General features: G+C 37.0%; 1 protein-coding gene across 6 annotated transcripts in view; it reads left to right on the top strand.

The window, feature by feature from the left end:
- The window catches only part of TRPC6 (transient receptor potential cation channel subfamily C member 6), a 130,663-nt gene that overhangs the window by 79,846 nt on the left and 24,500 nt on the right, over nt 1-26,317 (top strand). For 5 of the 6 annotated variants that reach the window (XR_014231114.1, XM_082339898.1, XM_082339900.1 and 2 more), the window contains exons 3-7: nt 8,844-9,029; nt 10,914-11,078; nt 16,870-17,086; nt 22,915-23,148; nt 25,524-25,788. Coding sequence is in view for 4 of the 6 variants with exons in the window: in XM_082339898.1 (XP_082196024.1) it covers nt 8,844-9,029; nt 10,914-11,078; nt 16,870-17,086; nt 22,915-23,148; nt 25,524-25,788 (1,067 nt within the window). In the remaining 2 variants the exon portion in view is untranslated. Of the gene's footprint in view, nt 1-8,843; nt 9,030-10,913; nt 11,079-14,027; nt 14,197-16,869; nt 17,087-22,914; nt 23,149-25,523; nt 25,789-26,317 lie in introns of those variants that run through there. The other variant, XR_014231115.1, reaches the window with a different exon arrangement.

Here is a 26,317-nt window from a genome sequence, read left to right as displayed (position 1 = left end):
GTGTTTGCACCTAGTTTCAAATCCAGGTCTGCCCTTCTCCAAAGCCCACAGGGTTGATTAGTGAGAATTAAGGCATGCATTTCCCCCCACCCTCTTAATTTCTATAAAGCAAATGTTATTCTATGTATAGATCCAGACATTAAAATTACACACCATAACATATCTTCTACTATGTAAAATCCAACTAAGATGACCCTTTGACAGGATACTTTTAACAGGGTATTTTATGTCTATTAATCTCTAAACTCTGTTCTATTAACCCACTATCAGTCACCTCTTTATAACTCAAAGGTTAATAGGCAAGCACCCACTTCTAATTTATTAATGTATGGTGTGGGTGTGTGAGCCAAAGGCAGAATTAAATCAACCGCCAGCTTCACTTTTTCAAAAAACCAAAATCACAGTGCTGTGTCTGGCTAATGAACTGCCCATACCTCATTTTAAGTGAGTTTACATTTCAATTTGAGAAAACTTAAAATATGAAAATATTTGTAAGTGGATTCCCAAGGTGAAAAAAGCATGCATTTCTAAAAGCAGTCTTATTCTTTATTTTATTTTTTAATTGTTGGTTTTTGTTTTGTTTTGTTTTTGCTTGGAATATGTCTTGAGAATTAGCAGTGAATTGGAAACAATTTTTTAAGTCAAGGTATGAAACAGCACAGAGCTCCTGTACTTTACTTTTTCAGTCCACGTGGTTTCTACTAAAAAATGTTACTCTACACTTGAAGGGTCATACCCTCCTTTGAAATACCTAATTTCACCTGAGCTTTTTTTGAATTCTAGAGAGTATTGGTTTTGAGTCTTACATTTTTATCTCCAAAAGAACTAAAGATACATCTAGAATTGAGTGCTACAAACAAGAAAGGCTAGATGCATTAAATTTTGTCATAACTCCATAGGTACGTACAAATGTCAAGAAATGGCCTGTTTTCAGATCTTGCCCTTGATGGTATAAATAAAATAATTATGTTTTATCAAATGCTTGCTATGTTCTTTGCAGTGTGTGATTTCTTTAACAATTACTCTCACTAAGCCTTAGTTTTCTCATCTGTAAAATGAAAATAATAATAGCACCTACCTCATAGAGTGATTTGAAGCTACCTAAGATCACATGGCTATAAAACAGAAGAGCTGGGATTTGATTACAGGTATATCTAACCTTAAAAGCCCAAGCTCCTAACCACTGTAATATGGAATAGTGGGCATGGACAACATATGTATTGATACTTCCACACCTCAAAGTTCTTCCCCATGACCTTAATTGACTATTTCATGAAAGGGGTAGAGCTGTTTCCTTGTGACCTTATTTTACTATCTGACCAGATACCTGTTTAGAAGTAGTTTGAGCCATTCTCAGTTAAAACAGAATTTGTTTTATTAATTTTATTTTACAGAATCTGTTTGAACCTACAGTTAGCAAAGTGAAGCTTGGCATGATTTATGGGGAGGAGCCCAAGAAGGTGCTTTGCAAATACCCAAGGTGAAGCTGTTTTCCATTTAGTGCCCCCGCAAATATTACCTATTGATTCACATCCAGAGCCTCTCATATTTCTCCAACATCTTTCTCTCTTGATCCCTGCAAAGAATCTTTTTTTTTTTTTAACATCTTTATTGGAGAATAATTGCTGTACAATGTTGTGTTAGTTTCTGCTGTACAACAAAGTAAATCAGCTATATGTATACATATATCCCCATATCCTCTCCTGCTGGAGCCTCCCTCCCACCCTCCCTATCCCACCCCTCTAGGTGGTCACAAAACACGGAGCTGATCTCCCTGTGCTAAGCAGCAGCTTCCCCCTAACCATGCATTTTACATTTGGTAGTGTATATATGTCAATACTACTCTCTCACTTCATCCCAGCTTCCCCTTCCCCCTGACCATGTTCTCAAGTCTGTTCTCTATGTCTGTGCCTTTATTCCTGCCCTGCCACTAGTTTCATCAGTACCGTTTTTTTAGATTCCATATATATGCATTAACATACAGTATTTGTTTTTCTTTTTCTGACTTCACTCTGTATGACAGATTCTAGGTCCGTCCACTTCATTACAAATAACTCAATTTAATTTCTTTTTATAGCTGAGTAATATTCCATTGTATATATGTGCCACATCTTCTTTATCCATTCGTCTGTCGATGGACACGTAGTTTGCTTCCATGTCCTGGCTATTGTAAATAGTGCTGCAATGAACATTGTGGTACATGACACTTTTTGAATTATGGTTTTCTCAGGGTATATGCCCAGTAGTGGGATTGCTGGGTTGTATGGTAGTTCTGTTGTAAGTTCTTTAAGGAACCTCCATACTGTTCTCCATAGTGGCTGTATTAATTTACATTGCCACCAACAGTGCAAGAGGGTTCCCTTTTCTCCACACCCTTTCCAGCATTTATTGTTTCTAGATTTTTTGATGATGGCCATTCTGACTGGTGTGAGGTGATACCTCATTGTAGTTTTGATTTGCATTTCTCTAATGATTAGTGATGTTGAGCATCCTTCCATGTGTTTGTTGGCCATCTGTATGTCTTATTTGGAGAAATGTCTATTTAGGTCTTCTGCCCATTTTTGGATTGGGTTGTGTGTTTTTCTGATATTGAACTGCATGAGCTGCTTGTATATTTTGAAGATGAATCCTTTGTCAGTTGCTTCATTTGCAAGTATTTCCTCCCATTGTGAGGGTTGTCTTTTCATCTTGTTTATGGTTTCCTTTGCTGTGTAAAAGCTTTTAAATTTCATTAGGTCCCATTTGTTTATTTTTATTCTTATTTCCATTACTCTAGGAGGTGCATCAGACAGGATCTTGCTGTGATTTATTTCATAGAGTGTTCTGCCTATGTTTTCCTCTAAGAGTTTTACAGTGTTTGGCCTTATATTTAGGTCTTTAATCCATTTTGAGTTTATTTTTGTGTATGGTGTTAGGAAGTGTTCTAATTTCATTCTTTTACATGTAGCTGTCCAGTTTTCCCAGCACCACTTATTGAAGAGGCTGTCTTTTCTCCATTGTTTATTCTTGCCAAATTGTCAAACATAAGGTGACCATAGGTGCGTGGGTTTATCTCTGGGCTTTCTATCCTGTTCTATTGATCTATATTTCTGTTTTTGTGACAGTACCATACTGTCTTGATTACTGTAGCTTTGTAGTATAGTCTGAAGTCAGGGAGCCTGATTCCTCAAGCTCCATTTTTCTTTCTCAAGATTGCTTTGGCTATTCAGGGTCTTTTGTGCTTCCATACAAATTGTAAAATTTCTTGTTGTAGTTCTGTGAAAAATGCCATTGGTAGTTTGATAGGGGTTGTATTGAATTTGTAGATTGCTTCAGGTAGTATAGTCATTTTCACAATGTTGATTCTTCCACTCCAAGAACATGGTATATCTCTCCATCTGTTTGTATCATCTTTGATTTCTTTCATCAGTGTCTTATAGTTTTCTGCATACAGGTCTTTTGCCTCCTTAGGTAGGTTTATTCCTAGGTATTTTATTTTTTTGTTGTTGCAGTGGTAAATGGGAGTGTTTCCTTAATTTCTCTTTCTGATTTTTTGCTGTTAGTGTATAGGCATGCAAGAGATTTCTGTGCATTAATTTTGTATCCTGCTACTTTAACAAATTCATTGATTAGCTCTAGTAGTTTTCTGGTAGCATCTTCAGGATTCTCTATGTATAGTATCATGTCATCTTCAAACAGTGACAGTTTTACTTCTTTTCAGATTTGGATTCCTTTTATTTCTTTTTCTTCTCTGATTGCTGTGGCTAAAAGTTCCAAAACTATGTGGAATAATAGTGGTGAGAGTGGGCACCCTTGTCTTGTTCCTGATCTTAGTGGAAATGGTTTCAGTTTTTCACCATTGAGAACGATGTTGGCTGTGGGTTTAATGTGTCATTTAAAGCTTGTATTTCCTTATTTGTTTTCATTTTGGTTAATCTGTCTGTTGGTGTAAGTGAGGTGTTAAAGTCCCCTACTATTATTGTGTTACTGTTGATTTCCCCTTTTATGGTTGTTAGCATTTGCCTTATGTATTGAGGTGCTCCTATGTTGCGTGCATAAATACTTACAATTGTTATATCTTCTTCTTGGATTGACCCTTTGATCATTATGTCGTGTCCTTCCTTGTCTCTTGTAATAGTCTTTACTTTAAAGTCAGTTTTTCTGATATGAATCTTTCTACTCCAACTTTCTTTTGATTTCCATTTGCATGGAATATCTTTTTCCATCCCTTCACTTTCAGTCTGTTTGTGTCCCTAGGTCTGAAGTGGGTCTCTTGTAGACTGCATATATGCAGGTCTTGTTTTTGTATCCATTCAGCCAGTCTGTGTCTTTTGGTTGGAGCATTTAATCCATTTACACTTAAGGTAATATTTGATATGTATGTTTCTATTACCATTTTCTTAATTGTTTTGGGTTTGTTTTCATAGGTCTTTTTCTTGTCTTTTGTTTCCTTCCTAGAGAAGTTTCTTTAGCATTTGCTGTAAAGCTGGTTTGGTGATGTTGAATTCTCTTAACTTTTGCTTGTCTGTGAAGCTCTTGATTTCTCTGTCAAATCTGAATGAGATCCTTGCTGGGTATAGTAATATTTGTTGTAGTTTTTTCCCTTTCATCACTTTAAATATATCTTGCCACTCCCTTCTGGACTGCAGAGTTTCTGCTGAAAGATCAGCTGTTAACCTTATGGGGATTCCCTTGTATGTTATTTGTTGCTTTTCCCTTGCTGCTTTTAATATTTTTTCTTTGTGTTTAATTTTTGTTAGTTTGATTAATATGAGTCTTGCCATGTTTCTCCTTGGGTTTATCCTGTATGGGACTCTCTGTGCTTCCTGAACTTGATTGACTATTTCCTTTCCCATGTTAGGTAAGTTTTCAAGTAAAATCTCTTCAAATTATTTTCTCAGACCCTTTCTTTTTTTCTTCTTCTTCTGGGATGCCTATAATTCGAATGTTGGTGCACTTAATGTTGTCCCAGAGGTCTCTGAGACTGTCCTCCATTCTTTTCTTTCCTTTGTCTTTATTGTGCTCTGCGGCAGTTATTTCCACCATTCTTCCAGCTCATTTATCCATTCTCCTGACTCAGTTATGTTATTGATTCCTTCTAGAGTATTTTTAATTTTAGCTATTGTGTTGTTCATTACTGTTTGTTTGCCCTTTAGTTCTTCTATGTCCTTGTTAAACATTTCTTGTATTTTCTCTACTCTATTTCCAAGATCATCTTTACTATCATTACTCTGAGTTCTTTTTCAGATAGTTTGCCTATTTCTTCTTCATTTATTTGATCTTGTGGGTTTTTATCTTGCTCCTTTGCCTGCAAGATATTTCTCTGTCTTCTCATTTTGTCTGATTTACGGTATTTGAGGTCTCCTTTCCCTAGGCTGCAGGTTCATAGTTCCTCTTCCTGCTGTTCTCTGCCTGCAGTGGAGAGGTTGGTCCAGTGGCTTGTGTAGGCTTCCTGATGGGAGGGACTGGTACTGGTGGGTGTAGCTGAGTCTTTTCCCTCTGCTGAGCAGGGCTATGTCAGGTGGTGTGTTTTGGGGTGTCTGTGAGCTTAGTATGACTTTAGGTAGTCTGTGTGCTGATGGGTGGGTTTGTGTTCCTGTCTTGTTTGTTGTTTTGTGTGAAGCGTACAGCGCTGGGAACTGCTGGCAGTTGGGTGGAACAGGGCCTTGGATTCAGATAGAGGCCTCTGTGAGAGCTCTCAGTGATTAATCTTCCCTGGAGCCAGGAATTCTCTAGTGAGCCAGCTTCCTGGACTCAGTGCTCCCACCCCAAAGCCTCAGACCCGACTTCCAGTCGAGGAACCAAGACCCTGCACGTCACTCGTTCCCACAATAAAGGGGATTAAAAAAAAAAAAGATGAACAAAACCCAAGACAAATGGTAAAAAGTTAAATCAAACAAAAACAGAAGCAAGGAAACACACACATGTACAAAAGAAATAAAAATAGAACCAAATAAAACAAAAAGCAAAGAACAACCAGTCAAATAGAGGAACTCAAAGGCGAAATCAAACAATTACGATCAAAACTAACAAAAACACAAACCAAAGCAGTGTGCCAACTGAAGAATAAAGTAAGGAAACAGAACCGATAAAAAGGATTAAAAAAATAATAATAAAATAAAATAAAAAGGGAAAAAACACAGGACAACAGAAAAGCAAAGTAGAAATGGAAATACTTTTAAAATAAATAATATATTAAGGAAAAAGAAGAAGAAAAAAAATAAGGGAAAAGAACACAGAACAACAGAAAAGCAAAGTAAATATAGAAATATATATTAAAAAAAGTTATAAAATACGAAGATCCCAAAAGACTAAATAAAAAAAAAACTAAAACAATAACAACAAACAAAAAAAGAAAGAAAAAGAAACAAACAAAAAAGCCAGAACCAACAACAGAATGAATGAAAACATGATAAAATTCATAGTAATAATTATGTTTCCCTGGGGTCTCCACTGTAAGTGTCCTTGCACACACCGTGAGACATAGCCCACCTCTGCCTCCCCAAGAGGCCCTCCTCTGCCTCTGGGCTGGTCTCTGGACCTGCTGTGGGCCCTGTGGGAACCACTCAGACTCTATCAGGCCCAATTCCTGCGTGTGCTGGCCCCCAAAGTCCACAGCTGCCAGAGCTAGACTGTTTTCATTTGTGGGAACACTCATTGTCTGCTCAGATATTCCATAGACACAGGGTCTACCTAGCTGATGATGGGGATTTAATCTGCAGCTTGAACAGCTGATGGAAAGATTTTTGATCTTCTTCCTTAGTCGCCCTGTTCCTGAGGTTCAGCTTTGGTTGTATCCCCACCTCTCCCTGTGGTCCACCCACAGGAGTCTGGTCCTGAGGCTGCCTTGGAACTCTTGGGTCTGCCCCTGTGAGGACCGGGCGCAGAGGTGGTATGGCTGCTTGGATCACAGGACCCCTGGTGGTGCCAAATGCACAGGGAAGCTGGCGACCACGGGCACAAGAGACATGGCCCAAGTGAGGGCTTTTTCTGGTGTTCAGCATAAGACATGTGAGGGCCAGCCCTGAGAGGGCTTCTTTTATTGGTGCCGGTGTGTGGGGAGAGAGAGGTTACAATAGTGGCTCCTCCCCCTGTGTGTGACTCAGCAATAGTGCCCTGCTTCCATGGTAGTCCAGTCTTCCTCCATAGGTATTCCCTGCTGCGAATTTCCTCCCTCCCGTCCCCTCAGTCTGTCTCCCCACAGCCAACAGCAGTTCTCGCTCCGGGTCTGTTCTCCAATCCCCACAGTCCAGCTCCCAGCCCCCTTGCACACCTGTGAACACACGTCCCAGTCTGGGGCACGTAGGACTGTGGTACAGACCACCTGTATATTTCTCACTCTGTCCCGTCTGCCATAGATCGGCCACTTCACCCTCTTCTGACAGCCTCAAATGCTTTTCCCTTTTGTCCCAATCGATTTCCCTGTCGGGGTGGGGGGGGTTCCCTGAATTTGGGAATCTCTCCTCTGCTTCAGCTCCCCTGCCCCGAGGTGCAGGTCCCATACCGCTTCCTCTCCTCCTCCTTCTCCCTCCTTTTTTTCATACTACCCAGTTATTCAGGGATCTTTATAATCCTTTCTGGTGTTGAAGGTCTTCTGCTGGTGTTCAGCTGGTATTCTGTGAGAGTTGTTGCATCTGTAGATGTATTCCTGATGCATCCGTGGGGAGAGATGAACTCCACGTCCTCCTACTTCTCTTTTATCTTAACTCCCCCTGCAAGGAAACTTTTTATCCTACAACACAATGGTGGCTTCAAGATGGAGGAGACAACTAATTCTGAACCTGCAAAGCTGGCGTTAAGAGTAAACTATGCCATGGAGGCAGTGACCTCAAGGGACCTTAGTTTTTTGATGTGCAAAATGGGACTAGTATTTCCCTGGCTTGCCTCCCAGTTCTTCATAGATCAAAATAGAGAAGCATTCTACAAAAAGACAAAGTGACACAATTCTTATAGGCAAAGGGTTTAGAGCAAAACAGGGTTATGTTTAAAGCCTCATTTTGATACTTAGTGGCCGCATGATCTTGGGCATATTATTTAACCTAAGTGATCAAGGAAACTGTGAAGATTAAATGATAATATGATCCACTTGGAATGCAACAAGTTCTAGCTAATAGGTTTTCTTTATTAATATTGGGTTATAAATGGCCTTATTTCAATGTAAGAGAATAAAGAGGAAGGAAATATCAGAAAGACCTGAATGAAGATATGAATGCATGGTGTATGTAAGTTCATAATGAGTTTTTGGTGTTTAAATATGATCTGTACTCTCTAAATCCTCCCAAAATACCATTAGTTCATCAGCAGTAAATTACAGTGAAAGCATTTTCATTAAATTTCCTTTTCTCCAAAGAGAAGAATCTCAATTTGCAGATTTTATATTAGATCTCATCTTTTGACCCTGTGTTTGGTACATAATGTTCCTCGGTAACAATTTAGTAAATAGATAAGTGATATATGTTTGCTTTTGTCTAGCAAATATATATTATGTGCCTAGCTGATGAAGTTATGAACATAAGAGATATATGTATTCAAAATAGTGTGAGCATGCTGTGGGAAACATTGCTTACTTTATATTTCTCCTGAATCAGCAGATGAGTTTGGCACAGTGCAGTACTTTTTGATAACTTTGGTTATGTTTTAGACAAATTTCCTCTTTCAGCATATAAAGAAAATCTTTATTGTGCTAGGATATTTCAGAGATCACTCAGCAGAACGGCAATTGAAGATGTTAAAAGAATAGTAAACCTACAAATAGAGTGTTTTTCCTCTACAGACTGTCAAATCACTGATAAATTCTGCAGCATAACATAGTAAAATTTGCTACTTCTACATTATTGTTTTTTGCTTTGCTTTGTCTTTCCTAGAATGACTACAAAAAACTGTCAATGCAGTGCAAAGATTTTGTTGTTGGACTCCTTGATCTGTGCAGAAATACCGAAGAAGTAGAGGCCATTCTGAACGGGGATGTTGAAATACACCACAGTGGTGGAGATCACGGTCGTCCAAATCTCAGCCGTTTAAAACTTGCCATTAAATATGACGTAAAAAAAGTAAGGTCAGGCCTGAAGCCCCTTTTACTTTATTTCAGTTTTTATTGGTGCTAAATCAGGATGAAGGGTTGGCAAATTAGATTGAGCTGGGTTTTTCTAATTAATTGCACTAGGTGGGTTCTCTAACAATTCTAAGTGCCTGGTTGTGAGGCATTTAACCTACACTAATGCCAGTCTTTAAAACCTAGACTTGTGTATGCAGTGATTGACGCTTTCTTTTACTTAACTAATGATATAAAAATGACTTTGTGTGTTCAAACTACAAAGCATTTGTTATAGGATAGGAACATCATTATTTAAGACCCAACTCGGTTTTCCCATTTGTTAATATATTCCAATTCCAGACCAATGCCTTCTATTCCTTCTTTAGAGCATTTGAATCTCCTTCATCTTTATTTGTGGAGTATTTTTATCTCTGTCTTCATGTGGTGCCCCCTATCCTTGACTGCTTTCTTAGGTTATGTAAGATATCTTTTACAAAAAACAGTTTTTAAAAGTAGGTTTTCTAATAAAAGTAACACAGACTTATGGTAAGCTTTCAAACAATATAGACATGCCCTCTTTCTGTCTTCTCAATTCTTAAAGGAGAGTAGTTAATCAATATTACATTTCTCTCCATAAATTTATACCTTGGACATCTTCACATATCAGTAAATAAACATCCACTTAATCTTTTCAAAGGCTGCATATCGTTATGTTTATTTATATCGTTACGTTCATTTAGTCAGTTTACTATTTAAGGGTGTTTATTATTTTCTTTATTTTTTTGTTATTTCAAAACATTTGTTAAATTTCCCTTCAAAAAAGGTGCACCAGTTTACACATGTCAACAGTGTGTGAGAGGGATAATTTCTTCCACTCATAATGGGTACTATTATTTTTTTCTTTTTTTAAAATAGATCTTTATTGGAGTATAATTACTTCACAATACTGTGTTAGTTTCTGTTGCACAACAAAGCGAATCAGCCATATGCATACACATGTCCCCATATCGCCACCCTCTTGAGCCTCCCTCCCATCCTCCCTATCCCACCCCTCTAGGTCATCGCAAAGCACCGAGCTGATCTCCCTGTGCTACATAATGGGTATTATTAAACCTTACCATTCTGAGAAGACAAACATTGTATCTTGATTTAATTATCTTCCAGGTTAACCATCCTTAAGAAACATATTTAGTTCCTTTATATAACCTGTCCTTTGTCTAATTTTTAATATTCTTTACCAATTATTATTTTGAGTTGTTGCTTTTTGTATATTAAATAATGCAGCTCTCTGTCATATGTAGGGTTCATTTGTAAGCAATAAATATGTAAGAATAAAAAAATTCTGAAAAATAAAGAGTGAAATTTAATTATAAAATTTTGTTAATTGAAAGAGTTTATGGTGCAGGAATAAAAAGAAGTATCAGTGGAATAGAATAGGCAGTCCAGAAAAAGACCCATATGCAAATGGGAGCCTAGTATAAAATAAGTTTAGCATTTTAGGTCAGTGCAGAAAAGGTCGTATACTTTAAAAAAAAAAGTATTTAGACATCTGATCCAGCAGGATCTTTATATCACTCCTTCTAGATGGGCAAAACATAAAAGTCCTGTTGTAAAATATTGATGACTCTTTTTCCAATATTAAATTTCCAAAATTTGTTTATGCTTTGAAAGAAAACCCATTAGTCATAAAGCAAAAGTTGGAATCTCTGAATGTATGTAATACATATTAGAACCCCCTGCCATCTTGCTTGATACCTGTCCACTACATATTTTACATTTGTTCTTTAATTCTAACAATATTTTTCATGAGCAAGAACAGAACATAATATTAGAATGCAAGAAAAGAGTTTATGCTGAATCTTTAATCAAGCTGTTAAGTGTTTTGTCACTCCCCTCCTAGTTTGTAGCTCATCCAAACTGTCAACAGCAGCTTTTGTCCATATGGTATGAGAATCTTTCCGGTTTGCGGCAGCAGACCACGGCAGTCAAGTTTCTTGTGGTCCTCGCCGTTGCCATCGGACTGCCTTTCCTGGCTCTCATTTACTGGTTTGCTCCATGCAGCAAGGTATGTCTGTGAAGCCTGCACCTCTGTTATCTCCTAGAAGTGTATTTGGTTTATATATCAGAGCCAGTTAAGCAAAGAAAATTCTATTTCCCAAATAAAAGTTTCAGGGAAGTCAGAGTTGGGTTTAAATAATCTTATTGTTTTTAATATTATAAAAATAACATATATTTGCTATAAGAAATAAAGAAAGCAATGGAAAGAGAAAATTCACCTGTAATATTACCACTATTAATATGCCAAAGAAAACCTCAGTATATTTCCTATTTGTCTTCTCTCTAGTTACGCCTATGCATATATTTTTACATTTTTGATGAGGTATGAATTGAGCAGATAATCTCAAATAACACCCTAAAAGAACATGTTTCCTTTTGTTATTTCTCCTCTGGCAAAATTTGAGATGAAAGGTTTTGTTTTTTATTTATTTTAGTGAATATGACCAGATAAATCTTAATATAAATAAAGGACAATTGTGTAAATATTACTATAATGCTTGTTTCAATGAAGACTATTTGTTTTAAGGACAGAGTACATTGTAACCTGACAACAAAGATAGCCTGTTTTTTTGGGTTTTTTGTTTTTGGCAAACTCTGCCCAGAATTTGATGAAATTAATTTGTTCAGATGGACCTAGCCTTTCATTAGTGTGACAGAAGAAGTTTGGAAAATGTTAACCTGTCATTCTGTTAACAGGCATAGAGATTTGTCCGCCCTGCATTGCCAACAATCTTATTCTTCATGTTTTTGAAGCCACATTTCTGGAACTGTCTAAGTTTCAACTCTTAGAGTCAGGCTGAAATAATTCTAAAGCTATGTGGCTGAAATGTCTGCTGGACCATCTATTTATGTGCCATGTAGATATGCCAGTTGAATCACTTGCTGTTGTTAAATCTGGGCATGACTCATTTTCAAATATTTGTAGCATGTGGGTGCAAAGACATATATCACCATTACCAACATATTTTCTTATTATTAATTAGTCATATATTTGGTGATTTAACCTTATAGGAATGTTAGTAAGTGGCTCATGGTAGGAAGCTGGTTTAAAGCCTTTTTCACATAGTGGGAACTTCATAATTACTTCCAGTGATGATGATAGGAACTGCTGGAAACTTGGCATTTTCTCCTGAGGGTAAAATCTGTCATCATAAATGTTTTTCCCTTAAATATATAAGGCCAAAAGTTGGCCTTATATATTTATAAATAAAATATAAAGGAGGAAAATAAAATGAAAATAGTGATATTTACTAGAATTAGAAATTTATAGCATGGATTTTTTTTCTAGAAAGTTTTCTTTCTAGATTTTTCTTTTCCTTCCTTTTTCATAGGAAGGACAGATTTCACTTTGAAAAAAGAATTAATTCTCCTTACTAGAACATAGGCTACATCTATGTATGTAGTCTCTGTTCTGCTTCTACTCACATTTCCTGGGTCTTCAGAGATTTAAGCTGAATTAAAAGTCGGGGGGGGGGGGCTCTGAATTATCCTTGTTATTACCCTGTGATCAGTTAAATTATAATATCTCTTCTAAAGTGAATAATTGTCCCTCCCCATATCCAGTGAGTTCAAAAGCATAATGCCTTCCAGAGTGTTTGGTGTTTTAACAGACTAGTTTTGGCAGTCCTTAGAGTTGCACATTTCTTAAATTTTGATTGAATCCTAATTAACCTGATTTCCTTCACTATTTCTTCTTCCCTGGCCATGTTTCTTTCTGGCATCTGTTTTCCATCCTCGTTTATGAACCCTGAGGCAAATAATCAAATTAAAAGGGCACTGTCAAGGTATTTTTTCTCATATCTAAAATCTATTTTACTGTTATTTAATGTTTGAAGCATGATGATAAAATCTATTTTACATTTTTCCCTTTAGTAATATATATAAATATTATTTACAGTTTTAGAGAATTGATTTTTTTAAATGGAGGGAGATTGCTCAAGCTATATTGATGCTTTTATTTAAAATATTATTTAAAATATTAAAAAATTCCAAAGCATCCATGAAAATTAAGCGAGATCAAATTGCAGGCCTATGCACCTTGACAGAGTCCCTGTTTCTATTTAAAGTTTGGTTTTCTTTCCTCAAGTCTGCTCTTTTCTGTAAGAAATTCTTTTTGTCCTTACTTGTTCTCTTTTTCCACCATAACCCAAATGTGTTTTATACTCACTATAGTAAAAATAGGTCATGCTGTGATTTCAAATCATTTTGGCTTAAGCTATCTTCAACCTTTTCTGCTACTATTGGTATTTGATAGTTATTTGATCATCAGTAAATACTTAAAAAGAGTATGATATAATATTTAAAAGCAGGTGTTTCTTTCAGTGCTTACTTTCAGTCATTTTTCCAGGTGCATCAATTTTTCACCTTGTTCAATGTTTCTTTACAGTTATTTTTTTAGAAATCTGTTTACGTTACAGAATATATAGATGGCAAATTTTACTAAAATGAATAACTCACTTCAGTTCCTAAAGTCCATTGAGTGGTGCCAGAATCTCCTTTAGTTTAAAGAGAAACACAACTCTCAATGATTTGTAATAAGAAATAGAAGATATGACTATCCAAACACACCATTTTAGTTTCCTGTCAACCAACTTTTTGTTTGTTTTTTGTTTATGTGTTTACTTGTTTTATTTTTTTAAATTTTTATTTATTTATTATTATTTTTTAAACATCTTTATTGGCGTATAATTGCTTTACAGTGGTGTGTTAGTTTCTGCTTTATAACAAAGTGAATCAGTTATACATATACATATATCCCCATATATCCTCCCTCTTGCGTCTCCCTCCCACCCTCCCTATCCCACCCCTCTAGGTGGTCACAAAGCACTGAGCTGACCTCCCTGTGCTATGCGGCGGCTTCCCACTAGCTATGTATTTTACGTTTGGTAGTATATATTTAGTAAGCAACAAAAGTCCCTGGTTTGATTCTCTTCTCTCCCTTCTGAATAAAATAAAGGAGTCATATTGTGTAAGAACCAGGAACCCAGGGAAGAAGGAAGGTGAAGCAGGTCAGGAGCGAGGGGCAGATCAGACACCGTGCCCTGAATAACTGAACGTTGGCTTTAGATGTGTCCAGACAGCTGAACTCAAGTTCCAGACCTCTCAGGCTTGAGGCACACTCTAATGTGGGTAGCTTTATTGTCACCCCGTTTTATGTCTCCAGCCTTTTCTCTTCTCCTTCTCCTATTTTAATTTGTGCTCTCTTGAGTTTTTCATAATTTTGTATTTTGAAGGCCGCCTCTGATTCTCTCCTGAACAAAGCAGGGAATAAATAAGTTTTCCATGGATTTTACTACTAATAGTCAATGCCCCAATCCCAGTTTTCCACAACAGTCAAATAAACTGAGAACTTTAAAAAATTAGTTTAATATTTATAATAATAGCTCTTTTCACCAGGAAGATATTGAACCTTGCAATAAATGATTAAATAAATCTTGTACACGTGATTAAATCTTATATAAAACATGATTAAATAGCCATGATTACAATAAGTTGTATATAAAGCAAATGTAGAATTAAAATTGTATATGTGGCACACCATAGGAAAAGAAATTAAAGTCGCATTAATGTTCAGTTTTTAGTAGTCCATATTTTTTTAGAAAACATTGCTAAGGACAATAGGCAAAAAAAAATCAAACCTACTTTCTCTCCCATTTGTTTTAACTTTATTTGAGAGTTCTATTTAAACAAGATCTTAAAAAAACACAAAAAATACTCTTTGATTCAATCTAATGAGCATTTACTTATGGAAGTATGGTTTTTGGACAACATTTTTACAGCAACCTTTTACAAAGTAACTTTGGATTGGGTCTGCAATATATCTAACTGTATAGATCCATTGGCTTAAAACTAGATAGATAGAGTGATTGATCTAGATAAACACACACACACACACACAAACATGCATGCACGCATGCACATGCACACCCTGATATTCTGCCTGGCCTAAGATTCTAAATATCAAGAGAGAAGGGACTAAACTATGTGATTCATCCTAGCTCTAACTTTTGTGATTTTGAAAACCATATAGACAGATAAAGTGTGTAGGAATAGAGAACATTGATTGCATTCCTACCATTATAGCATTTAGCTTTTTAAAATCTTAGAACCGTTTGTTCTCTAAGAATTTACATATATATATATATACTTCAATGAGAAAATATGAACTTGTTTTGCAAACCAAATAGAAACATTAACTCAAACAAGTATGCCTGGGTTCAGATTCCAGCTCTACCACTTATAAGCTGTGTGACCTTTAAGCTAGTTTCTGGACCTCACTTCCTCAGTTTCTTCATCCATAAAATGGGCATTTCAGCAGCATATACCTCTTTGTATTGTTGTAATTATATCATGAAATTAACAGGGTAAAGCATTTAAAACAGTACATACAAGTACTGGCCAAGTGTTGGTGGTATTATTATTAATTTTTACATTTTTCTGTAATAATAAACTCGTTGGAGAAGCTGTCGAAAGCTAATGGCCCTCTCCTAAGAAAAAATCCTTGCATACATGTATTTGAGTTTTGTTTACCATTACAGGGGATACACAGAGCCCTTGAGACACATCCTGGGCACACACCATCCCTCTGCCCAGCTAGGATTCGTGCATCTTAGATGGAAATGATTCCTGTACTATAGATGCACAAGAGCTTTTATTGTCTCCAAATTTCATATGAAGAATCTGACTTTCACATAATTTAGGAAATTCACTCATTGCTACTCAGCTAATGAGGGAATGAAACTGGAACCTGAACCTAAAATGTGTTGGTTATGTGACCAGAGATGTATGTAATTGCCAATCTGCATTTTTTACCACACTGATGCAATTCTAGCCAAAAAATCCCACAAAACTTTTTTTTTTTAACTTTTCCCGAAGCCTATGAACAGCAAATATAAAGTGATTTCCAATAGGCCTTTGAAAATATAAAAAACGGTTTGAAGACCCTACAGCCACCCTTACAAACTGGTCCCCTTGAGTCCCCGTTTCCAGCCTCTGCACCTGAGACCCACCCCCTACTTGGTTTCCGTCGCCTGGGCCAACTCCAGTGAATTCACCCATTCTTCCTCAAAACTCCCTTCCCAACGCGAGACCAAATGTTTTAACCTTTTGCTCCTATCCCATATTTAAAGATTTAGAGACGTTAAAAAAAAAAAAAAAAAAGACAGACACTTGGACTTTTTTCAGTCCAGTATCATTCCAAGACATCTTTCCAGTATGTGATGGGAACTGCCCTGCTGTCCTGTCCTGGACTGGGAGTTCTCTTCTTGGTACTCCTGACTCTTACTCCATTTACAGCATCACTTGAAGCCTGATTTGCACCCATGTCAGTGAAATACACATGAGGACAACCAGCAGACAAATATCAACCAAGGGTGTATACACTGCAAAGCAGATTCAGGTTAATATTTTCATTGCTGCTTCCTCAATACTTCACACCCACTAAATTAGTTTTCTTTTTATGAATAGTGGTGATACTATGCTCTGCCTTTTGTCATTACTATATTCATAAAATATTTTGTCAGTATTATATATAATATCTTAAGAACTTAAATGTCATTGAATAGAAGTTAATTTATTTAACTATCAATCCAGAATATCAGCATATGTAGCTGAGCAACGTGAGCAAAATTTTATATCAGCATAAGGAATTATTTTTCTATTATTAGTTATATAAAGGTACATAATTATCTTAGGAGACCATTGGAATGCACAGATATTTATTCTTGTGTATACACATGTGTGTTTTGCAAAATGTACAGAACAAAGCTAAGATTTTCTTTTGGTGTGCGTTGTGGCAGATGGGGAAGATAATGCGTGGCCCATTCATGAAGTTTGTAGCACATGCAGCCTCCTTCACCATTTTTCTGGGACTACTAGTCATGAATGCAGCTGACAGATTTGAAGGCACCAAACTCCTTCCTAATGAAACCAGCACAGATAATGCAAAACAGCTGTTCAGGATGAAAACCTCCTGCTTCTCATGGATGGAGATGCTCATTATTTCCTGGGTAATAGGTAAAGACTGATTTTTCTGTCATCATTTATTTTTACAGCCTTAGCAGTAGGACTGAATGACACTGATTCCCTCACACATCAGTTATACAGATGTATACAGCATGATACAATGCTCCACACAGCATGAATTTGTTGTTGTTGTTTTTAAAGCACAGTTATCTTGGGTTCATTATCAGTACCACAGTCTTCTCACATGCCACACGCTTTTTAGATTTCCAAGAAAAACCCAGGAAGAAAATGAACAGGATAGTATGAATCAAACCCTGCCAGTGATGAAAAACTGCCATTCGTGTTTTAGGAGAGCTGTGACTTCAAGTTTAAAAATAACCACATGATTTTACATTGCAATTTAATAGGAACTGAAGGTAGTAGTCACTCACATCTATTGAACATTTGTTATGTACCAAGAACTGTTCAAATCACTTTACATACATCATATCACGCACTCTGTTTGTGCCTTAGTGGTCCAGTCTGTCATATAATAATGTCTACACTACAACATTAATGTGAGGATTAATTTGCTTTAGATCTCCCAGATGGTAAGTGAAACAGAGGGAATGTGGTCTTAATTACTATGCTATTTGTCTTTAGAATCAATCATCCATATGGCTTGTCATTAAATATAATGCAAATGGAAGATATTTCAATTGGATATTTATGAATGAATAAAGTCAGTAGCTATTACCTACCTAATAGCTGTCTAACAAAGTGCCCTCATTAGGTAATGAGGATACTGAAGTGAATGAAATGCAGTCTTTATAGTCAAGGAAGTTAAGTCTGGGGGGAAGGGGCAGGTCAATAAGTAAATCAATAAAGAAAACCTATGTGACACATACTGTAACGGAGGAGCTATTAGGGTGTTATGAACACACATAGATTGGGCATCTAAATCTGAATGGGGTGAGGTGTGGACGGGGCGAAGGAGGCCTCCCTGAACAGTATGTTCAATCTGAGACTTTGAAGATAAGGACATGTTAATCCTACAGAGTGTTTATGGGGAGTAAGGACACTACAAGGCATGGATGCAAAATGTTAGATGCAAAGATGCAAAACTAGGTCGACAGCTGGCAGCTCATTTGCAAAGTCATGTGTTAGGTCCAGCTATAAGGCAGGTTCACTTATGGATGTGGGTGATGGGAGATAAGGGTGGTGACATGGCCAGAGGATGATTTTCAGCTGTTGGTGATGTGATCCATCACATTTTAGAAAGGTCACAGTGGTTGTGAGGTACAGGGTTGCTTTGGGGAGGGGTGAGTGTGGAGGCTGAGAGACAATTGAAGTGATCCCTGTGAGGAACATGGGACCAGAAGTCAGGGCGTGGGGAAAGGAGTTGAGAGCTTCTTAAAAGACACGCTTCAAAGAACTTGGTGATGTATTGTACATGGAAAGGGAGAGCTGTGGATTCTGCCTTGGATTACTAGGTGGTGACTGCAAGTCTCTAGGAGGAAGAATATAGAGGGAAGATCATGCTTGAGACTGGGAGAATGAAAAGCTGGTAGGTAAGTTTGGGTTGTGATTGACTTTGAAGTGCCCATGGGATTTCCAGTTGAAGATGTCCACTAAAATGCAACCCCTGGGAGAAGCCAGGCTGTGGATAAAGTTTCAGCAATCTTCATAAGGCCCTGACTATGCATGAAGTCACCTAGGGTGTACATGTGGAGAGTGTCAAGAAAAGAGGGCTCAAGGAATCTTTATACAAAACTATTGGTAGCCCATAAGCTTGGTTCTCTTCCGGTGATCTGGCGAAGCATCTGCAGTCAGTTTTATATCACTTCTAGGGCAGGGGATGTCTTCTTGGCTTCCTCATACTGGGGCTGATAGGATGATCAATTGAAATACTACGAAGCACTATACAAATTACCATATGATCATTTTAAATGCATATGAGGTAATTCAACAGCACTGAGAGTTATTCAAAACTTCTGAATCACTTCATTTCCTGGAAATGTTCCAAGGAGAAATATAGTGTCTTAACACGTGAATTAAACCTTAGATAAAGAAGAGTTTGATTTTCCACTTTTTCTTTTCGAATTTAATTGATATTTACCTTATAACATAATGCTATAAGAAATAAATTACATTTCACTTTGAATATTTGATTTAAAATAAGAATGATCATTTGGACATTACCTTTACCTCAAGCTAAGAGCCTATATGTTATAGGTTTTTTTAATGTTAGTATGTTTAAAGTACATATTACAGCACTTGGCACATAGGAAATGTTTAATAAATTTCAGATAACTATGATTACTATTAAACTCTTCATTAAGAGTTCATGTGTTTTATATGGAAGTGGTATTTCCTACTGAAGACATATTAAGCAAGATATGACACTTCAGTTGAAGATTAAACTTTGAAAACATTAAATTTTATGTAAGAGGATTAAATACAATGAATGTTCATTTTATTCTTTATCAAAAATAATTGACTCTCCTCATACTAATATTTTAATATAAACATTGGAAGTTTTTCCTTTTTCACTTGGAAACCTAAACGAAGAATGTTAACTTTTAATTTTATGAATAAAAGCATTTTCCTTGGAACAACTGGCTGGATAACCTTTGCGTCTGAGATTCAGAGATGATCTCACAGTATTCATTTAAAGGGAAAACAAGGAACAACTCAGAATTGACAGCTGATACTTTGTAGCATATGTTAGACTCCTGGTTCAGTTTCTGACACTGGTATTTATTTTTCTTTTTGAAGTTATTCTTGAAAGACAGTTGCTGTACTTTCTGGAAATATTAATAAGAAGTGGACTACTTAGGTCAAGATGCTAGTCGGCTTGAGGGAAAAGACTGACATTATTGGTCACAGAAAGCAAATTTATATAATTTTTAGTAGACAAAAAGTTGAAAGGCTGGATGATGGAATTGACATTCCAGGAGATCTTGACAAGGCTGAAGGGCAAGCTGAAACCAATGAGAAGTGCAGCAGGAACACAGGGAGGGGGAGACACGCTTGATGACACTTCACCTAAGGAGCACTTTTGAACCTAATGTCCAGTGTGAGCTGCTGAGGAAGCAAATGCAGTGCTGGGTTGACCCTTCAACAGAAGGAGAGGACTGCAGGCAAGGGCCGTAATTACATCCCTGCTCCACGCTCTGGCCACACCCCGTCTGCAGGCAACTGGCAAACTAGGGAGCATCCCAAATTGAAAACAACCAGAAAAGGGAGTGGCTCTTCCACAGAACAGCACTTGTGGGAACTAGGGAAGCTTACTCTGGAGTGTGGAGGTAGGGCAGAACCCCGGGATTGTGGAGCCGGAGGTTTGGTTATTTGGAGGGCCCCCTTTAGAGAAAAAGAAGACAAAACAGAGCCCTAGGAGGAGCCTGGGCAGATAAGGCATCTTGAAGGTTAAATTTTATTAGCTTCGTGGGAAACCTGCCTCTGCTGTAGAAGCATAGATTTAATGAGTGCACAGGAGTTTGTGCTTTGTTTTATTCTGTTTTGTTTTAAGAAATTTAAAGGCAGAGAGAGCAGACTCATTCTCTTCTCTCAAGGGCAGAATTAGCACTAACAGGTCCACAGTGAAGGGAGGCTTCCTAAAAAGTCAACAGTGGGATGAGCCATCTTCAGAAGTAGTCATCCAGGACGAATTCAAGCAGGGGCTCAACCCTGTGGAGAAGTCCCCTGCTTGCTGGAGAAGTTGGACTAGATGGGGGATTTCAATCTATGCTTGGCAGCTCCTGGGGGTCCACAGGGGAAATAAGACGGGAACTCTTCCTTCAAACAGAAGAGTTCGCTGTATCTGTTTTACTTTTTAAGCTTTGGTGAGATATCATTTTTTACCAAAAACTGTATATCTTAAAGAGAGAGAAGATGGAGAAGTGAGAGGAAGAAGGAGAGAAGCTTTGAAAACGACTAAACGATATGAATTTAAACCGCCCTTTAATCCCTATTCTTCAGTTACTCTAAACTACCCTTTTGTCCTGTTGAGGAAGCTGGCAGGAATCCAGGGACCACAAAAAAAGGCTGCCCTCAGATTTTTTTCACCCCTGCTCATAGTTGTGTGCGTGCACGTATGTGTGCATGAGTGTACACATGTAGTGTTTCCTGTTTTAAATCTGATCCACTAAAGTATATATGAATTCAATTCTAGTCTCCTCTGAATTTGGAATAATTCCAAATAAGTAAGTTGTGTGCTACATTGAATGATCATTTTGAGAAAAGCACATAGTAAGCTGTTGGAAGAGCAGAGACCATGGCTTTTTTAAACCCCTGAAGGGCTCTAAAGTCATTCACATGGCAGGTTCTGTGATAAAGGTTCATGACAAATGTGGGGACTTGGAGAAGGTGGTTGGTAGGAGAAAGGGGAGAAGATTAATTTCAACTAAGGGACCATGGAGACTTCTTGATGGAGGTAGGCTTTGATGAATTGTTGGAGTTTGGCTTGTATTTCTCCAGATGGCTCTAGGAGGAGGCGGGACATCAGAGCATAGGGATCTAAAGATAATAGGGGTAAAGTAACTTCTTTTTTTAATAAAGTAAGATTTTTCAGATGAAAAAAGAAAATGTGTGTCAGACATAGAAAATTTTAAATAGTAAATGCTCAATCAATGTTAGTTATTTTTTCAAGTGCCAGGCACAGTGCTGTGCATTTTACATGTGTTATTTAAGTCTCATAACAATCCTGTGAAGTAGGTACAAACTACTATCATCCCCATTTTCCAAATTGAGTTTTAGAAAGTTTAAATAAGTTACCAAGGATTACACAGCTAATAAGTGGAAGAGCAAAGTCTCAAATCTGCAGCAGTCTAATTCCAAAACCTATGCTCCTGAGTACCACATTAAGTTTTAGAGCAAATATGCAACATTATTAATAATTCCACCATCAAGAGACAACTACTATTAATACGTTCCTGTAATTACTTCTGGTCTTTTATATGCTTTTTTTAAACATAAAGTCATACAATATATAACATTTTTTACTTAGCATGCTTGAATGTTTATGACAGAAACATTTTCCAATGTGTATTAGTCCAGGTCCTCCAAGAAGCATATGCAAGACAGGATTTAACGTACAACAATGTTATTAAGGAAATCCCATGTGAGAGAAAATAGGAGAGAACTGAAGAGAGCTGCAAGGGCTGTAAGACTGGGATGCAAATCTGATCTTGAGGGAAGGAGAGAGGGAAGGAAAGTAGGGTAGAAGTATCCTAGATCTCCATCCAGTCTAAAGAAAGTTTAACAAGGCCGTCAGGAAATCCTTGAGCTAAAGTCAGCCATCAAAGGAGTCCCATGTCTCTGAAGAAGGAGTGCCCTCAGTCATTGTTGGGGAGCAGCCCATGGGAAGCATGGCCTTAGGGCAAAAGTGGCAGTAGTTTTCAGAGTGCTGTAGCTGAGGCCCATGGCCAATTAAATTCCTGTAGTTGGAGGTCTGTGAGGTACATTCTTGTGGCCACTATCCCATGGTAATTAAAATATCATATGAAATGGCTGCATAATATCCCATATGTAGACATCCCATGGTTACTTCTATTTTGAGTGTGTGAATGTGGGTGTGTTTGTATGGTTTGATTATTAAAAAGAACCCTACAATGAACATCGTATTAATGTATTTTTATGTATAGAATTAATGGGTCAAATCATGTTTGTTGATTGAATGCCCTTGATGAAATTTGTCAAATTGCTATAAGGTAATGCACTGATATTGTTGGACTCTAGGATTTGTGGGGACAGGATAATTATGGCTGGATGGGTGGGATGAGGACAAATTTTGAAGGGTTTTGAATATCAGCCTGAGATCTTCCAAGTTTATTTTGTTTTATTGAAGAGCTAAAGCTGGAATGAAGTTGGATTGATATTTTAACCTCTTTCTAATACAGGCATGATATGGACTGAATGTAAAGAAATTTGGACTCAAGGCCCCAAGGAGTACTTGTTTGAGTTGTGGAATATGCTTGATTTTGGAATGTTGGCAATCTTTGCGGCATCATTCATTGCAAGATTCATGGCATTTTGGCATGCTTCCAAAGCCCAGAGCATCATTGATGCAAATGATACTTTGAAGGATTTGACAAAAGTCACGTTGGGAGACAATGTGAAATACTACAATTTGGGTGAGTTTATAGGACACAGTCAATATAAGTTTATAAAATGCAGAATTTTCTTATAAAAGTACACATCAGTAACAGTTTGATTACTACTCAGCTCTCATAGAATTGTTGGTCAGTTTCCAGCTTCTTCAGAGTATCTGTATCTGAAGAAGCATGCTTTCTACCTCTTCCCTTGATATTTCTTCTGGCTGGAAACCTCTTTTAATCACAAGAATCATCTCACTTTATCTCTGGGTTTAATTGGCTAACCACAAAACTTCATTGAGAATGCCTGTATTATGTCTTGGATTTATTTTTTTCCTCTTGTCCATTAAAAATAGTACACATTTAAGTACCATTTCCATTTAAGGCATATAAACTATTTGAAACCAAAGGAACCATTGGAGGCTCTAGAGGGCCCCCAATAAATAACACCACTTTTTCTCACCGAGTCTTTGAAACTAGATGAGAGATAAAACCAAAAGCGAACACGGAGGCCAGATCATCACCTCTAATACTGACAAAATTCAGGGTGGATGACATAATTCTGAGTTTATTAGCCAGCCGGCTCAGTAATATTGAACCTCAAGCTTAGGCAGATGTATGGACAGCAATGGACAGGGCAGTCTTCCCCAAAGAGGGGTATGGCAGCAAGTGTCTGATCATGTGAGATTCCCCCATGGAAGACCAGAGGAAAATTCTCAAGAAAAAAGAGGGCAGAGCTGAACCAAGTATGCTCAGTTTCCACCCCAGTTTAGCAATCAGATAAGTCATTCCACATCCCCAGGAGGAAAGTGACTAAGCGATAGAAGTAGATTCAGTTATTTGCTTAGGGAAAATCTCTCCTTGTAGAAACCTAGAGTGGGGAAAAAAGATTCTCTTTGAATACTTATTTCAGATCCTCTGATAAGACGTCAGTTAACAAGTCAATTGACATCTCTATGGGTTTTACTGGCTATATCACATAGGGATTTCTTTTTTATTATTTCTTTTTAATATTTATTTTAATATTTAACAACTTTTAGTGCATAATGTAGGGCTTTTATACAAGGATATACAGCACAGGGAATGTAGCCATTATTTTATAACAAAAATTTTTATTATATGGAATTTTAAAATCAGAACTATCTATTTATATATTGTACTTATATTCAAAGTGCTATAAAAAAGGAAACTGCTTTTATGAGTTTATTGTATCCTTTCCTGATTCCACTTCTCAGCAAATAAGCAAATACAAATTTATAATTATATTTTTCCTCTTTCCTACACACTGCTTTTCTTCATAATGGTTTCTTAATTAGGTTTTTGATGACCTGATGTAATAATGCCAGAAAAATTCATAAGTGAATAATTACTACATTTTTATGTTAAAAATAGACTTGAGTGACCAATATAAATTACTTTAGTAAGTTAAATAACTCCAAAAGCCCCAAATTACATTATAGTGTAATTACAGTTTAAGAATAAATAATGATATCATTTATTTAGGGCCTTTTTTCTTTTATTATAATTTAAGATTAAATAGTAAATGCTATCATTTAGTTAGTTGCAAGCAGTTGCTAAACACTGAATGTATGTTGACCCACTGGATTCTCACAACAGATGACAGAGGTAGAAGCTGTATTATCTCATTTTTAGAGATGGGAAAATAAAACTAAGATAAGTAATTTGTACCAGTTCTTCCAGCTGACTTATAGATAGATAGGTAGACAGACAGGTAGATATTGGAATTTTTACATATGCTGAGTCCACAGTTTGTACTCTTTTTTTTTTTAACATTTTTATTGGAGTATAATTGCTTTACAGTGGTGTGTTAGTTTCTACTTTATAACAAAGTGAATCAGTTATACATATACATATATCCCCATATCTCTTCCCTCTTGCGTCTCCCTACCTCCCACCCTCCCTATCCCACCCTTCTAGCTGGTCACAAAGCATCGAGCTGATCTCCCTGTGCTATGAGACTGCTTCCCACTAGCTATCTATTTTACATTTGGTAGTGTATATATGTCCATGCCACTCTCTCACTTTGTCCCAGCTTACCCTTCCCCCTCCCCGTGTCCTCAAGTCCATTCTCTAGTTGGTCTGCGTCTTTATTCCCGTCTTGCCCCTAGGTTCTTCATGACCATTTTTTTTTTTTTTTTAAGATTCCATATATATGTGTACTCTTAACCATTATGCTATACCCTATGGAAAACTTCCAGCAAACCAGGGGGGTAATTTTCTCAGTAAATTCAGAAGCTCAAATCCACCTGACACTTAAAGAAGCCCTTTAAGATAAAAGACTTCCGTCAGGAACTGGATTGCTAATGTAATTTTATTTCTATCCCAGAAAAGAGGTTACCTAAGTAAAAAACTTAAATAAACTCACCATAACTCTTGTCTTTCCTTTCTCCTAGCCAGGATAAAGTGGGACCCCTCTGATCCTCAAATTATATCTGAAGGTCTTTATGCAATTGCTGTAGTTTTAAGTTTCTCCAGAATAGCCTACATTTTACCAGCAAATGAAAGCTTTGGACCTCTGCAGATATCACTTGGAAGAACAGTGAAAGACATCTTCAAGTTCATGGTCATATTCATCATGGTGTTTGTGGCCTTTATGATTGGAATGTTCAACCTCTATTCCTACTACATTGGTGCAAAGCAAAACGAAGCCTTCACAACGTATGTGCTTTCAGATATTTTGATCATGGAGATGGTCAATTAAATAAATGTTAGCTTAACAGTGTTCATATGCATCCATGGCATAAATAATGTTTTGGTAAAGACTTCATCTCCAGTTACTCTTTAGCAAAATGAGAGGATTTTAAAATGGGTTGGAAGAACTCAATAATGTAGGCAACCTCCGTAATATTAAGTAATTGTAGCTAACATTTTTAAGGCTAGGAACTACCTCACACACATCATTTTATTATGTCTGTTTCAGAAAAAAAAAGGAAACTGAAGTTCAGAAAAGTTAAATGATGTGCTGAACACTGCATAGCTGCTAGTAGGTAGAAAAGCCAGGACATACTCCCTTGTCCACTAACTCTAGCATCTGTGCTCTTCACTGCTGTGTCCTTCTACTTACTACAGACTCCTGGGATGCTGACCATGAGAACAGCTGCTTCCTAATTCAATTTGTTGGATCTTATCACTGAGACGATCCAATTTATCAATAGTGACAAGAGTTTTAACTTATGTTCACCATAGA

Source organism: Balaenoptera borealis (genome assembly GCF_965194805.1).
Source record: "Balaenoptera borealis genome assembly, chromosome: 11".
Lineage (NCBI taxonomy): Eukaryota > Metazoa > Chordata > Mammalia > Artiodactyla > Balaenopteridae > Balaenoptera > Balaenoptera borealis.
The sequence above is the reverse complement of the archived record's forward strand: the minus strand, read 5'-3'. Positions and strand labels throughout refer to the sequence as shown.